Source organism: Malaclemys terrapin, chromosome 10 (genome assembly GCF_027887155.1).
Source record: "Malaclemys terrapin pileata isolate rMalTer1 chromosome 10, rMalTer1.hap1, whole genome shotgun sequence".
Taxonomy (NCBI): Eukaryota; Metazoa; Chordata; order Testudines; family Emydidae; genus Malaclemys; species Malaclemys terrapin.
Window position 1 is genome coordinate 65,447,577 of NC_071514.1, and position 17,646 is coordinate 65,465,222.

General features: G+C 40.9%; 1 protein-coding gene across 3 annotated transcripts in view; it reads right to left on the bottom strand.

Annotated features, from left to right (window-relative positions):
- Positions 1-17,646, bottom strand: part of TXNDC11 (thioredoxin domain containing 11) — a 93,377-nt gene that overhangs the window by 70,756 nt on the left and 4,975 nt on the right. For 2 of the 3 annotated variants that reach the window (XM_054041719.1, XM_054041721.1), the window contains exons 2-4: positions 10,058-10,274; positions 7,863-7,960; positions 3,990-4,119 (exon numbers count right to left, since the gene is read on the bottom strand). In XM_054041719.1, the coding sequence (XP_053897694.1) occupies positions 3,990-4,119; positions 7,863-7,960; positions 10,058-10,274 (445 nt within the window). Of the gene's footprint in view, positions 1-3,989; positions 4,120-7,862; positions 7,961-10,057; positions 10,275-17,646 lie in introns of those variants that run through there. The other variant, XM_054041720.1, reaches the window with a different exon arrangement.

The window sequence follows — 17,646 nt, forward strand, 5'->3', positions numbered from 1 at the left end:
ATATAGTTGTGACAACAGTCCTCAAGAATGTACTACATCACTTTCATTAACCAAAAAGGAAGATGTCTCAGAGAAAAAAAAGGAAAGCTCTTGGTAGTATGCATGCACAGCAGCTAGTGTAACAGACTCATTTTAACAGCCGACAGACTCATTTTATCTCTCTAAGTGGTCTTGGTGCCACCAGATGGGACAGAACACCACACCCAGGAGGTGTGTGGGTTACATACTTCCCCTAGCTGAAGAAGCGTGTCCTGAGCTTCAGAGACTTTCCAGTTCAAATCCTGGACATGCCCCCACTTGTAACGCCAACAGACCCCAGTTGTGGGTGGGCAGGATTGAACCTGGGGCCTTTGGAATTTAGTGTGTGAGCCTCTATTGCATGAGCTAAAAGCCAACTGGCTCTTAGCTAAGGCTGTAGAGCAGACTCATTTAACTCTCTCTAAGTGGTCTTGGTGCCACTAGATGGGACAGAACATCACATCCAGAAGGTTGGTGGGTTACACTAGCACTGGCTCAACTCAAAATCTCTATCCATTTCTGATGCTATTACATTGTAAAGACTGTTAAATCATGAAGTCTTCCTGTCCTTTGTATTAGATGAGATATGGTAAACCAGTGGTTCTCAACCAGAGGTACACGTACTCTTGGGGGTACACGGAGGTTTTCCAGGGGTACATCAACTCATCTAGATATTTGCCTCTTTTTACAGCAGACTATATAAAAAGCACTAGCGAAGTCAGTACAAACTAAATTTTTATACAGACAATGACTTGTTTATACTGCTCTATATACTATACGCTGAAATGTAAGTACTGTATTTATATTCCAGTGGACTTATCTTATAATTATATGATAAAATGAGAAAGTAAGCAATTTTTCAGTAATAATGTGCTGTGACACTTTCATATTTTTATGTCTGATTTTGTAAGCAAGTAGTTTTTAAGTGAGATGACACTTGGGGGTACACAAGACAAATCAGACTCCTAGAAGGGGTACAGTAGTCTGTAAAGATTGAGAACCACTGTGTTAAACCACATGACTACAATAAATTAAATGTATAAAAAGTTGGATTTAAATTCATAAAACAAAGAAATTCAGGGGGAAAAAAAAAGCAATCCTCAAGCAATCACAAACTCACCCCATAGCACCTAAAAGAAGTAGTATTGCAACACTGAACAGACAATACATATAGCTTCGTCCAACCTTTTGGCACTCCCCTGAAAGGCCTAAGTACAACAAAGTGAGTTAAGGAAAGAGGATAGGTTAAGGTGGGGGAGGGATAGCTCAGTGGTTTGAGCATTGGCCTGCTAAACCCAGGTTGTGAGTTCAAACCTTGAGGGGGTCACTTAGGGATCTGGGGCAAAATCAGTACTTGGTCCTGCTAGTGAAGGCAGGGGGCTGGACTCGATGACCTTTCGGGGTCCCTTCCTGCTCTGGGAGATATATATATGGAGATATACCTAACTCTAAATTTAATTGTAGATATAAGTGACTCTGGCAAAACTATCTTTCCCAGAATATTCACACACACTCACTTCCATGCATTACTGTTTCACTTTTAATCCATACCTTTCTGCTTTGAAAACTGTTTTCAGAGACAGCAAGACCCAATTAGAGTACATTATCACATCTTGGAAGGTATGTTATTCAGTTGTACAGACATAATGGCATAATAAAGAGCCATATAAAAGCAAGTATGAACAAGAGGTACCACTTTTCAAAACTTGTCATTTTGAAGGTCTGCTTGTTAAAAGTACTATTCCACATTATTTTCTCCTCCCTCTAACCCATATTGTATGTACATTGTACACTGATGTCATGGTCTTCCAAGTACTCTTCGGGATTGTTCTCATATTCACTACGTAGGACAATCTTTTATTAACTGCAGTTAGAGTCTGGCCTGAATAAGGGGTAAGGCATTCAACTGTTAAGAGACTACTTGATCTGATTAAAGGAATTCTGATTGGATTTGATCCTTATTGATCATACTGAAATCTGAAACTTGAAACCAGAGGCATATTAATAATCTAAGATTTAATTTAAATAAAAAAACCCAAACTCTTGCCCTCATGGTTCTGAAGAAAATCTTCCAAACATGAATCAAGTGTAACAGAAGCTATCATGTCCACCTGAATCAATGGACTACTTGAAAAAATGATGATGAGAAGTTGTGAATCCCCATCAGCCATTAATTTCATTGAGACAAGTGCTAAAACGCAATGAAATGTTACTGTCCACATTAAACATTTCATTGTTGACCATCTGTGGGAGCAAAACCCAAATAGTGTGGAAAATGTTGCTGCAGAGAAGAAAATAGAGAGGGAAGGCCAAAGGAATCACACAAAGAAAAAGAAACTGAAAAAAGGAGAATGGGGAAGGAAGATAATCAAATGGCAGAAGTAGCCATAATCCTAAAAGGGGAGTATATTTTCCCCACTCAATGGCACCAAATGTGACAACAAGGAACTGAACAAATAGAAATAATAACAAAGTTTACTTACTACATAAAAGCCACATACTACCCTGATCTCTGTGTAAAACTTCCCTATGACATTCCACTATGGACTGAGAAGAGAATGTAGCCCTAACTTTTACTGTAATCCACAGACCATAATGGTGGGCTGGTAGTGAGGGAAGCAGCATCGCCACAAGATTAAGGCACGCCTCAAGGGCCTGCTGAGACAAGGATGGACAGCAGGGACAAGGAGCCTTTTATTAGTCAAGGACTGGATCCTGCTGGGAGCAAGAGAGACTAGGGTGGCAGCTGCAATGGGGGGGGGGGTTCAGCAGCTCCCATTTTGTGGCAGCACACACATAACAAACATATGGGGGCTCCACATTAGTCCAGAGCTCTTCAGAAGAGGAACAGCAGCATTAGCAGGGCCTTCTTACCCTTCCGCTTCCTGACCTCACTGGACGCTTCAAATGTAACTAGTCAAATGTCACATTTTGTTGACTGTTTTTTGCTCTTGCTTCTCTCTGACCAAATCCCCTTCGCATTAGGACCTTACTTTCTGGCCACCATGCTCCCCACCCCATCTAAACTATCCCACTCGCTATTTTCCCATCTCCATTTTCCTCTTTCTCTCCACACTTAGTCTCAGACTTCCCTGCTGTCCATCATTCCTCCTATTCCTATGCTCATCAAATCCATGCTCTATTTATCAATCCTCTTGTCTCTCCCACAATCTTCCCATATACAAAAACAAAAAAATGCAACTAAAATGACATGTGCCAATCATCACCCAGACAACTTTGCTTGCATGTGGTATCTCTTTTCCCTGGCCTTCATTTGTCTTTTTAGATTGCACACTCTTCAAAGCAGGGACCATATTTTAATGTGTGTTTGGAAAGCAACCTACCACATTTTGAGCACTGCCACAGTGTAAGTACACACCAGAAACTGAAAGCTAATCAAACACAATGCAACATCCCCTGATGTGGATTCAAAGTGTGAAGTTATACTATGAACAAATATAGGTTATCAAGTTAGTGAAGAATTCTCTAGAAGTCAGTTATTCATTTGATTTAATGTGAGCTTTTACTTGATTGATATTTTCATTTATTAGAAATTTGTAATATTACTTTGACTTTTATTTTAAACATTAATTCTATTATTCATCCTTTGACTGCATTCCAAGCTTAAACTGTAAACTCTTTGGGGGCAAAGACTATACAACACCTCATACAGAGGAGTCACAGTCTTGGTTTTGGTCTCTAGACACTACTGTAATACAAATTAATAATCATAAACTAGGGAAACACTGAAATTCATATAATGCAGGAAATATGTAGTCAGTGTATTAGGAACTGGTATTATTGGTCTGTCATTTCACATGTGTTATAATTGTAACAACACCTGAGATGCACTGCAGGTTTCTGAGACCCTGAAAGAACCTACTGATTTGGAGAAGGTCAGATTTAATCCTGAAACAAATCAAACCCTTTCAGAACCACAAATGGTAAAACTAGACAAGAGAGACAAGTACCTCATAATTTGAGAGGAAATCTAGTAATTTTGATCGAGACGAGATGTAGAGTAGTGGTGTCATCACCCGGCGAACAAACTTTTCAATATAAACAGCACTCATAGGGCCTTTGTATTCAATTGGTCCAAAACTAGTACCAAAAAAATAATACATTAAGATTTGAAGGTTAAGCTGCGACCACTAAATTAACAATGGAGTCCCTGGCTGGGATGGCAGAAGCTGGGAGTAATACACAGACACCATACTCAGTCCCTAGAGAGCAGAGGATGTTCCTAGTGCTGATTAAGAGTAACTTCTGTAACTGACAGAGTATCAGTGTTAAGGGACTAGAAGGGAGACCTATTAAGAATTTACCTATTGAAATAACAGAGACACCAATAAAGAGCCTATGATTGTGCGTGACAGTAAGGATCTGGGAATTAAGACAACCTCTGAGTCTTGTCAAAAAAAAGGTGGTAAAAGACAGGCAAAAGTTACAAAATGGTCTAATTAGCATGTGGAGCGACAGGCCGTTCTGCTTTGTCCATACCCCTCAATAGACATACAACAGCAAAAATATATATTTAAAAAATCCTTGAGGATTAAAAAAGAATAAGAATTAAACTAGACCGGTGCAAACACTGCTACTCCATCACACATGAATGATGCAAGAATGAAGTAAGCTTTTACAAGTGGGAATCTGTTAACTGCCATCTGATTAGATTTAACACCACACTCACAACGAAATAAATCAATCAAAAGAAAGTTAGGTGTAGTACATAAAATCAAATTAAAGCATAAAGTGGATTTAACTCTCTCAGTCACATTCCCTCTGTGGGAGTCACTTAGAACCTTGATGTAGTTTTGCACATATTTATATGTAATATATATAACATTATAAGAAAAATATTACTCTGCATTAAAAAATACCATGTATTCATATAGATCGAATTGGTCCAGAGGCATGCCACTGGATCATATCAACTGGTATTATTACAGCTCTTTGGACTGCTAGCAACATGCATTATATCAACACACAGGAACATTATTATTGAATGCATAGGTCAGAAAAATTGATGGAAAAATATTACTCTGCATGCACAATATACAATTTTAGAAGTTCGACACCTTGGGAGAGGTAGAGGAGTCCATCCACACAGCATAAGCCAGGGGTCGGCAACCTACGGCATGCGAGCCGATTCTGAGTGGCACGGTGCCTGCCCGGTGAGAGGAGCAGGAGGAGGGGCGGAGTGGCCGGAAAGCGCCACGCTGGGGGAAGAAGGGGGAGGAGGGAAGCTTGGCTGCCACAGGATCAAGCTTCTGCCTCCTGCCCCCGCAGGGGAGAGCGGTGGGGAGGGGGTCCCGGCCTCCCGCCCCACTCAGCCCCCCCGCCCATCGCTCTCCCCTGTGGGGGCAGGAGGCAGAAGCTTGGTCCTGCAGCAGCCAAGCTTCCCTCCTCCCCCACTTCTTTGCACAATGTGGTGCATTCCGACCCCTCCTCCTCCCAGAGGAGCAGAGCCAAGCGCAGCGTGCTGGCTGCTCCGTAGAGCAGGCAGAGAGAGGTAGGGACGGGCCTGGGGGAAGGGGGTGGAACAGGTCATATCCCTCCCAGACCCCTGCCATGAGCCACTCAGGGCAGGGGGCTAGGAGCACCCCCACGAGTCGAGCACCCCAGCCTTCTGCCCTGACCCCCCACACACACCCCAGCCCTCTGCCCTGCACCCCCAACACACACTCAGCCTTCTGCCCTGCACCCCTCACACACCCTCCAGCCTTCTGCCCTGCACCTCCCCACCCCAACACACACCCATCCCTCTGTCCTGCACCCCCACAGCCCCATCCCTCTGCCCTGCACCCCCCCCACACACCCCAGCCCTCTGCCCTGACCTCGAGTTGCCCCCAACACCCAGCCTTCTGCCCTGCATCTCCACACACACCCCAGCCCTCTGCCCTGAACCCCCCCCACACCCAGCCTTCTGACCTGCACCTCCACACCCCCCAGCCCTCTGCCGTGACCTCGAGTCCTCCCCCAACACCCAGCCTTCTGCCCTGCACCTCCACACACACCCCAGCCCTCCGCCCTGAACCCCCATCCCTCCCACACCCAGTCTTGTGCCCTGCACGTCCACACACACCAGCCCTCTGCCCTGACCGCGAGTCACCCCAACACCCAACTCTCTGCCTTGAACCCCCCCACACCCCAGCCCTCTGCCCTGACCTCGAGTCCCCCCCCCCAGGCCTCTGCCCTGAACCCCCCCCAGGCTTGTGCCCTGCACCTCCACACACATCCCAGCCCTTTGCCCTGACCTCGAGTCCCCCCACAACACCCAGCCCTCTGCCCTGAACTCCCCACCCAGCAGGCTGGCAGCGTAAGATCAGCATTTTAATTTAATTTTAAATGAAGCTTCTTAAACATTTTGAAAACCTTGTTTACTTTACATACAACAATAGTTTAGTTATATAATATACACTTAGAGAGAGACCCCTTCTAAAAAAAATGTTAAAATGTATTACCAGCACGCAAAACCTTAAATTAAAGTGAATAAATGAAGACTCGGCACACCACTTCTGAAAGGTTGCCTACCCCTGGCATAAGCAATTCAAGCACACTAGTCTATAATGACCTGTAAAGTGGTGTGTGTTGTTTGGGAATTTTATTTTTAAACACACATTTACACATAAAATTAAGAGTCTAAGCAAAAATCTGCTACATTAATTAATTTAGCGCCTTCCTAAGTACAAAGACCACACTAATCCAAATCATACTGGTGGGAAAATATGTTTTAGAGCTTAACATGTAACTATCTGAGGGCTGGTAAATACAAACTGAAATAACTAAATCAGTTGTAAGCCTTTTATTATTCTGGTGCAACTTTCTACGTGGACCCTCATATCAATTTAAACCTGGCTATATTGATTAGTTTGTACGGATAAATTTACAGACTCAAGACCAACCAATGATGTGTGTCAACTTCAGAGTTTGCACTGATTTAACTAAATCAGTTCGTATACTGTTTTAAGTTATATCAGTGCAACCTGTGTATGTAGACAAGCCCTGAATTTCAGCTGACAGCAAATTTCAGCATTCTCCCCTCATCTACATAAAATGAATTGAAAATTGAAGCATTAGTAAACATGCGCAAAAAACACCATGTTGCACAGTTTTCACGATTAGTTGATTACTCAAGGGAGAAATGCTGGACTGGAAAAGACGGGGAGCCACAGTGCAGGACTAAGGCGCACAGGTAGAAATGTATGTGGGAGACTGCACAGCACCTGCCTCCACTTAGACTAGTGTCAGGCAATGTGCTCAGTGCCTTATTTTCAAGTTCAGACAAAAATCAAAAAAAGAAAAGATGTAAAGGGACACTAGGGATGCCAAACTTTCACAGCATAACATTGGTAGAGGCCCCAATTCAGAAAAAGACCTAAGCATCTGCTTAATTTTAAGTACATGCTTAAATCCCACTGACTTCAGTGGACTTAAGCACAGAAGTGCTGGCCCCAGGAGGGGTGCTTTCCTGAATTGAGACCAAATGATGCTACCCACCCCCAAAGCAAGCAGAAAATATTAAAAATAAAACAAATAATATAGGTCCAAATTCTTGAATCCTCATTTGAGGCAAACTTCCAGTTGAAGTCAATGGGAATTTTGCCTAAGGACAAAACAATGGGCAGGCTTTAGCAAAGGGCAGCACAAGGCCTATGAGTCACTTAAATCCCATTAGGCCCTGTGGGGGTGTAAGTACTTCATAGGTTTTCTACTGGGCCTCTGCACAGGGATGAACTTCAGCCCACAGCCCTTGTATTACAAACCGCATTTTTGATATTTCTATGATGTTCTGTCTACCAGCAATCTAAAATGCAGATAAATCATATTTGTGAAACTCTTACCTCCGATGGTACAAATATATCACAGGAAAATAAAAGAAATGTTTCTGTTTCCTGCATTTCCCCTGGTTCCACCAGCAGTTAACTGCCACAAACAGCACCTGCAGAACAGACCAAAGGTACAAAACACATCACCACAACTTTCTCTACCCTATGCCGATTGGCTGTTTGCTGCAACCCTCTTCCCTCCCTGCCCTCCAAAATCTCTTCATCTCAGGTTCATTCCACAACTGCCCCTCTTACCATCTTTTCTATTCCCCTCCACCTTTCCCTGCTATGTCCCCTCTCTCTTCACTTTTCTTTCCATTTATCTTATCTTCTCCTAACTAAATCCATACGCACACACACACACACACACACAAATAAAAATAAAACAAAAATAAAAAAAAAAAAATCAAGAAACTGACATAACATTTGCTGTCATCATATGTGCACTCTTATTATACACCTTCTCCCATTCTTTGTCTTGTCTAGCTAGATTGTAAGCTCTTCAGGGCAAAGACTGTTCACTGTGTTTGTACGTTATGCCATTCTTGACTGGTCTTTAATAATTAACTGTATCAAATAAAAATTTCAAACATAATTACCAAAATCCAAGATAGATGTGGTATGTGATTTCCTGTTTCTTTTCTGAAAAATGCTGTGCGCTAGTTATTTACTTCTATAACTGGTCAAACAACCTGACTGATTCAGAGGAGCACCAACTGAAGTTTCCAAAAAGGTGAAATACACTCTTTAAAAAAAAACAAAAAACCCATCTCTTGGTGTTTGGAAAGGCAGAAAGGGAATGATCCAAAGCAAGAAGGAACTGGATTTTAGGTATTGATATTGTTTTCAGTTTAAGTAAATTTAGAAATGGTGACTCATTTCTAGACCACTCTGAGCAGAGTAGAAAGGTAGTAATTAAACTTAAAAAAAAAAAAAAAAGAAGAAAGAGCACTCAACTGGAAGGGAAGCATATGTAAGAAGACATTACTACGTATTAAAAGTGTTTTGCACATAACCAACACAATCATTGGCTGGTTTTCAGTCAAGCTGACCAGGCCCTCATTGTGTTTACCTGGTTCTGTTCATTATAGTTAAGGTTAAACAAGGTTTCCATTTTAAACCACTTCTTTCTTTTCATATGACATTCATTTCAGGAAAAATTCACCTCTTGGAGCTCAAATTTTCAAGGCTTAGTATGCTGAAAGTTTAAACAAATGTCCAAAATCCCTTCCTCATAATGAAACCTCCTTTGTGACTTCTCTAGGGAATAGGAGAACCACACTGTCTCTCCACTATCTTGAAGGCACAGAGGTTGCTTCTAGAAAAATACGCACTTGGGAGATTGTTTCAGTCACACACGCATGATTAAAACCCTTCAGAAAAAGTCCAGAGCACTCTCTCACCCTTCCCCCCAAAATTAAGGCGCACGTGAGCCCAAATTACCAGTTCTACACTACAGGCCTTACAGCAGCACAGCTCTACTGCTTCAGCAGTGCTGCTGTAAGCTCTTCTGTGTAGTCGAACTATGCTGACGGGAGAGAGCTCTCCTGCTAGCATAATTAAACCACCCTAAACGAGTGCCAGTAGCTATGTCTGCAAGAAAGCATCTCTCGCCAACATAACACTAGTCACACCGGCGCTTTTGTTGGTGAAACTTATGTCGGTCAGTGGCTATTTTTTTCACATCCCAACCAACAAAAGTTTTGCCAACAAAAGTGCTGGTGTAGACAAAGCCTTAAGTCTGTAGTAATTTGCACTCATTTCCCATGCTGTGGCATGAAACCCACTGATAGGAGTTTTAGGACAGCTGTAGGCATGAAGTGTCCAGAAACTGGGCAGCAGTGTAAAGACAGAGGGGCCTCTATATGGATGCCTATCCCGCCGGTGGATCCCATAGGATTCAAGCGTTTGGGATGTTAGGAGCTGCCACTTCTGCACAAAGGCAACCCCAGCCCTGTTTTCAAGAATAATGAGAAAATTCTACTTGTTGAATTTCACACAGTTCCCCTCCTAGAAGTGGAAATAACACAAATGTGAGAGAATGGGGACCATGGCTTTTCTGCATTTAAATTTAAAAATGAAGAGGACAGGCTAAACATAAGCATCCAGGTCCCACTGACTTCCCATGGGATGCTCAGAGAAAGGCAGTGTTTGGAAATGAATGAAGGTCAACTAAGCCATTTTTTAATCAACATCTTTACTGGAATTACCTGGTCTGCCAACCTGCTTGCCACTTGTTCAATTTCTTCCCTTGCTGCAATGGACTGTCCACACCATGGGGCATAGAAAAAATACAGTACAACTTCAGAATCTTGGCGAATGTAATCTGCATAGTCCAGTTGCCCCCGAAAAAGATCAAGGACTGGAGATTTTGAGGAGAAGAAATTAACTGGAACCTTCGCTGCCATCGTTACATCTTTTGCTCGGCTAAGGGAAAGAAAATAAAAGTACTTAGACAACATAATACAGCAGCAAAAAAAATATGTAAACATTCCAAAAACACTTGTTTACTGACGCCTAGCAAAGGTTATGCAATGACAAAAATCTTCAAAATTGATGCAAATGACAAAAATTTATATTACCTGGGTTAGTTCTATGACATGTCATAAAACATAGGCTTTAAGAAATAAGCACAAGAATATGTCTGATAGTGTATTATATTGTAGTGGTAATGGGGGTTAATTCAGGAGTGTGTCAGTGGGCTCATATCTTTATAGGTTGTTTGGACCTCACAGACACTTGAGAGAAAATTTGGTGTACTTTTTATGAATTTTTTGAGAAATTAAACAAGCAAATATAAAGCTAACTAATTTGCTACACTTCCCTAAGACACTAAACAACGCAATGATCAAATTGAGGTTATAATGGAGATCAGATGAATTAATCAAGGAACTGACAACAGTATAAACTTGTATTAATAACTTACCTGACCAAATTATTGCATGAACACAATCAATAATCAAATTATAAAACCAATATAGCACAGAATGAATCCTAAGAGACACAAACCCTTAAATTGTCAAAGGAGGAATAGCATCTCTCTTTAGCATGAGAAATAACCAGCATAAGAGGTTTATTTGGAATTCTTCCCTGGCCGCCTCCTGTTTTAACTTTTGTACCTTAGGTGATAAGAGAACAGACACTAGTCAACGTTTTGTGATGTAAAATAACAGCTATGTCTGTAAAAATATTACAGTTAGCTAGTCTTCTAAATGTTCAGTATTTCTTTATTCTATGTTGTATTATGAAGGAGTAATTAATATGTTTTACTTATTACAACTTCGTATTTTGTAAAATGTTTGCTATAGCTTATTTCATTGCAAATTCAGAACTAATCATTGAAGAGGCCAAAATTCATTCAGGGCAAAACAGACACGTCTCCTTTTAAATGTGAAGGTACTGTCAGGGCATAAATCTTATTTAAAGAAAATAACAGTCACCAAGACAAATTCACTTTCTTAAGGAGAACTGGGTTTGACCCAAAATACCATTTTAAATGGAGTAAAAATACATAGCAAACTGTTTTCTCAGCGAACAACCAAGCAATCTAATCACAGAACTGGGCTCTCTCATCCCTTCCTCTTATATTGACAAATCTCTATTTAAGATGTACATTACACTTTCTCTTATTTGGGATTTATTCTAGAATAAAGTTTATATTGAGCAATGATTAATTTGCAAAACCTTACTTTTATAAGAATTAAAAAAGAAACACACAAGTAGAATATTAAAGATAAGAAAAAGCACGCTAGAATTTACTGTCAGCTCATACCTTTAACTAAAGTGGAAAACCTTTTCTATTTATCCCATAATAATTATACTACTTTGTGTTGTCCGTGATGATTTGTAAGTTATTCTTTTGATTGCAAGTGTTTCATTTCTAAAAACAAGCATTCCTCATTAAACAGTATTAAGGAATTATAAAGTAGAAAATGACATACTTTAGCTAAAAACAAAGTACCAAAATTTTATGTTACATCTGCTTTTTTGTTTTTGTTATTGAAAACTTCAGAAGCTGCTTGAATAAACAGATATTTATATTAACAGGGGAATTAATTGCTGTTCTAATGCAACTAACTCACCATACTTAGGAAGATGCAAAAACGGTCCTGAAAGATGGTTTCATATAAGAAGCTACATTTTGGAGAGACTATTTTAATAGTAGACTAATAATAACTCAGTAATGCTGATTTAAACCAGCTGGGATTCTATCCCTACGTGCTTATACTTGTTCAAAAAAGCCCTTCAAGTACCCAAATATTTTTGGAACTAAACTGACATTCAGAAAATGGACTAAAGACAAATGTTAGGTATTCAAAGAGATCTTAAAAGCCATTTTTATCAAGAAACAGCATTACAAATGTTGACATGAACTGATGAATCCTATTACATAGGCATGAGCCAAAGAAGTGACTGAGTCCAGCACATATGGCGATAAACCAGTAAAGAAGTGATTAACAAAATCTCTTAAGAGATGTATTAACTTTGAGAAAGTGGTTAAAAATTGCCTTCACATCTGTTGCAATTTACAACACAGACACTAACTCCACACCAGAGGACTAAACACACACAGTGAAGAAAGACAGAGAAACGCATTACAGAATGAGAGATGTTCAGAGCAAAAGCAGCAGTACCTGCAGCCCACATCAAGGAACAGCAAGAACCCAAAAGCCAGGAAGAAAAATTAAACCCTGCAAGATTCCATCACCAACCCTAAAGTTTCAGTTAATGCATGCAGCATTGCATAAACACTGACAAGGTTTAGGTTAACTTTATTACTGAAATTTATTTTACTTCAGTATTGACATATTGTTGGATCTTGACGTTTATTAATAGCTTCTTCCGTTAAACTCTGAATACCTGAACACCATATTCTTGGTATTGCTGACCAAGCTATACCTTTTAATTTAAGATCCTTGGACTGGGTCTTCAGTTGATGTAAATCAGCATAGTTCTACTAACTTCAATAGAGCTATGCTGATTTATAACTGAGGATCTGTCCTCAATTTTAATTAACTACCTGTCACAGATCACTCATTAAATGAAGTTAGGGTTTAAAAGAGATTTTAAATTGAGATTTTAAGCAAATACTATTAAAGTGGGTTATTTTAAATGATTGAATAAAAGCTCTCCTTTCAGTTACTGAATTTCATACTATTTACCATTGTCTATTCATAAACTGATTTAATTGATCTGTGATAAAATAAACAGGATTCACCTACCTTTAAACCAGAGGTGAAAGTAAGCCAGTCCTGTCCGGTACGCCGTGCCAAACTGGACCGGCTTCTCCAGCACTGATTTAAAGGGCCCAGAGCTCCAGCCACTGTGGGGAGCCCCGGGCCTTTTAAAGCGCCACCCGAGCCTCTTTAAATCACTGCCGGAGCCCTACTGCCGCTGCCCCGGGGTAGCAGCGGCAGGGCTCTGGCGGTGATTTAAAGGGCCCGGGGCTCCCTGCAGTTGCAGGAGCACCGGACCCTTTAAATCCCCACCCGAGCCCGGCTGCAGGAGCCCTGGGGCTCCAGCAGCGATTTAAAGGGCCTGGGGCTCCGGCCGCTGCGGGGAGCCCGGGTCCTTTTAATCCCCGCACGAGTCCCGCTGCCGGGGCCCCGGGACTCCGGCAGCTGGGCTCGGCCGGGGATTTAAAGTGCCCGGTGCTCCTGACACTGCGGGGAGCCCGGGGCCCTTTAAAGCGCTGCCGGAGGTCTGGCAGCGGGGCTCGGGCGGCACTTTAAAGGGCCCGGGGCTCCCCACAGGGGCCGGAGCTCCGGGCCCTTTAAATCCCTGCCCAAGCCCGGCTCCCAGAGCCCCGGGGACCCGGCAGCTGGACTCTGGCGGGTATTTAAAGGGCCCCGAGGCTCCCCGCAGCAGCCGGAGCCCCAGGGCCTTTAAATCTTGAAAGGCCCCGCCTCTTCCGGTTGAGGCCACACCCCCGCTCAGTACTCCAGCGTACCGGTAAGTCTTTTAAGGTACTTTCACCCCTACTTTAAACAATCTTTCTTTTCCATCAACACTCTGTCAGGATTATCTGTGATAAATACACATGGTCCTCCTATTATTTTTGGGGTATATTAACTTCTGCTTTAGCTTTCCTACAGAATAATGTTCCCTACAGGAAGCTGATCTCACTCAGGTAGAAGATGCAATCTCTTATTAGAAACTGTCCATAAGAGAGACATAACAAAAGAGATAGTAATGGAACTGAACACACATTTTAGGTTTTTCTAGTTTTCTGTTTTTCTGACAGAATAAATAGCATTAATAACTACTGTCCAGAAACTGTCACATATAGCTCCCGGATCCTGCAAAAACTGCATATGCTCAACTTTACTACTTGCGTACCCAGACTGTTCACGATCATAAAATGAAGCACATTCGTAAGTATTTGCAAGATTGTGGCCTAGATTCCTATTATACTGTAAGAATTCTCAGGGTCAGATTCTCTCTCTTTTACGTTGGCTTAAATACAAAATAAATGTACTGAGTTACTACAGATTTACACTGGTATAAATGAGATCGGAATCTGGCCTGTAAAGTTGTCTTTCTTGCCCAAGTCATGGTATCCCCTAAGCTATTAATGCACATCTAATATCATGATGAAAAACAACTATTAGTAATTAAGCCTAGCTGTTCTTTGTTTCTCCAGGCCACAATTTTAGTAACCCTGGAATAAAATTATTTTGCCCTCAACACACTAACATGCATAAAAAACCCTTTTCATGATCACAATTACTCTGCAAAAATGTTAACTTTTTTTAGCACTTCAAGACTACACTCACTTGGATTTGTCAAAAGTGTATGAATGGTTCTGCCTGCTTTTATGAAACAGATCCTACATTTTCTGGGCAGGACTGTGGCTCTTCACTCATTTTTACACAATATTGGAGTTCAATTTTAGTAATAATCCTCAGTAAAATATTCTAAAATTATGGGAATCCTAAGTTTTTATTTAAAAGAAAGTTTTAGGCTTTAGAATTCCAAAAGTTTTGGAATTTTAAACAAAAACTTTACAAAATTGAGATTAATGGCCACATATAAGAATCTAAATAGAAGATGTCTTTACTATGAAACATATTAACTGATAAGATTGCTCTCTTCAAATGGGGTGCAGGAAAGGTTTTAAACTGTGAGACAATTTAAAATATCACTAATAAAGGAATAATATTTGGCCAGCCTCCAATTGAGGGTGGGGGAGAACGAGTAAAGAAAAAAAAAAGAAAAAAAAATCAATGAAGGAAGTTATGGTCCGGCAGCTTTTATAGTGATTTTCTCTAACGTAACTCCTCATGGGCTTCTGAATACATAACTTCTATTTGCTCTCAATTTTAACCATTTTGAAACTACTAGAGGGAAAAGGAGAGCCAGGATCCACAACCATTTCTGCATCAAAAGGATAACAATAAATGCTAGTACCAATGTGAGGGGGTAAGTGAATGGTTGGACCTGAACAAGCATAGATTATACATTTATAATAAGCATGAGGTATATGGAGGAACATTAGATCAACTGTTACACAAACATCAGCCCCTAAAAATCAGTTTAAACTGTTTGTTTAAAGGTCTGTTTTATCCACCTAATATCTATAGTCTTACATTTAGACTTTAATCCTGCAAACACACACGTGCTTAACTTTACTGCCACATGTACTCCCACTGAGTTCAACAGAACTACTCATGACAGTAAAGGTAAGCACACAAGTGTTTCCAGGATCAAGGCTAAACTTGGACTGTAAACTCTTCAGAGTAGTATATGTTGTACAGTGCCTAGAACAATGCGGCCCTCTTCTCTAGGCACTAAAGAATTTTTTTTTTAAATCATATGTAAAGGTTGATATCACGGTCTCGCTCTTTTTTTACCCTGCCTTTCTCCTAAATTCCAAATGACCACTGCAGCAGCATTGGAGGACCATGTCGGTACTTCTACTTTTGCAGTTAACACCTCCATAGCAAATCTGAGGAACTGTCACAGATTGAAGTTTCACTAGAGGAGGTTTTGGAATTAATTGATAAACTTAACATTAACAAGTCACCGGGACCAGATGGCATTCACCCAAGAGTTCTGAAAGAACTCAAATATGAAGTTGCGGAACTATTAACTAAGGTTTGTAACCTGTCCTTTAAATCGGCTTCTGTACCCAATGACTGGATGTTAGCTAATGTAACGCCAATATTTAAAAAGGGCTCTAAAGGTGATCCCGGCAATTACAGACTGGTAAGTCTAACGTCGGTACCGGGCAAATTAGTCGAAACAATAGTTAAGAATAAAATTGTCAGACACATAGAAAAACATAAACTGTTGAGCAATAGTCAACATGGTTTCTGTAAAGGGAAATCGTGTCTTACTAATCTATTAGAGTTCTTTGAAGTGGTCAACAAACACGTGGATAAGGGGGATCCAGTGGACATAGTGTACTTAGATTTCCAGAAAGCCTCTGACAAGGTCCCTCACCAAAGGCTCTTAAGTAAAGTAAGTTGTCATGGGATAAAAGGGAAGGTCCTTTCATGGATTGAGAACTGGTTAAAAGACCGGGAACAAAGGGTAGGAATTAATGGTAAATTCTCAGAATGGAGAGGGGTAACTAGTGGTGTTCCCCAAGGGTCAGTCCTCGGACCAATCCTATTCAACTTATTTATAAATGATCTGGAGAAAGGGGTAAACAGTGAGGTGGCAAAGTTTGCAGATGATACTAAACTGCTCAAGATAGTTAAGACCAAAGAAGACTGTGATGAACTTCAAAAAGATCTTACAAAACTAAGTGATTGGGCAACAAAATGGCAAATGAAATTTAATGTGGATAAATGTAAAGTAATGCACATTGGAAAAAATAACCCCAACTATACATACAATATGATGGGGGCTAATTTAGGTACAACAAGTCAAGAAAAAGATCTTGGAGTCATCATGGATTGTTCTCTGAAGATGTCCATGCAGAAGTGGTCAAAAAAGCAAACAGGATATTAGGAATCATTAAAAAGGGGATAGAGAATAAGACTGAGAATATATTATTGCCCTTATAGAAATCGATGGTACGCCCACATCTCGAATACTGCGTACAGATGTAGTCTCCTCATCTAAAAAAAGATATACTGGCACTAGAAAAGGTTCAGAAAAGGGCAACTAAAATGATTAGGGGGTTTGGAACGGGTCCCATATAAGGAGAGATTAAAGAGGCTAGGACTCTTCATCTTGGAAAAGAGGAGACTAAGGGGGGATATGATAGAGGTATATAAAATCATGAGTGATGTGGAGAAAGTGGATAAGGAAAAGTTATTTACTTATTCCCATAATACAAGAACTAGGGGTCACCAAATGAAATTAATAGGCAGCAGATTTAAAACAAATACAAGGAAGTTCTTCTTCACGCAGCGCACCGTCAACTTGTGGAACTCCTTATCTGAGGAGATTGTGAAGGCTAGGACTATAACAGCGTTTAAAAGAGAACTGGATAAATTCGTGGTGGTGAAGTCCATTAATGGCTATTAGCCAGGATGGGTAAGGAATGGTGTCCCTAGCCTCTGTTTGTCAGAGGATGGAGATGGATGCCAGGAGAGAGATCACTTGATCATTGCCTGTTGGTTCACTCCCTCTGGGGCACCTGGTATTGGCCACTGTCTGTAGACAGGATACTGGGCTAGATGGACCTTTGGTCTGACCCAGTCCGGCCGTTCTTATGTACTGAGAAACTAATTAGAACTATATTGCTGGAAACACTATGGCAAAACCATCCACTTTTTTTCTCCAACAACCCCATATCCAAGAATCTTTTGTCCTGTTTCAGTACAAAAAACAGCACTATGTTCTA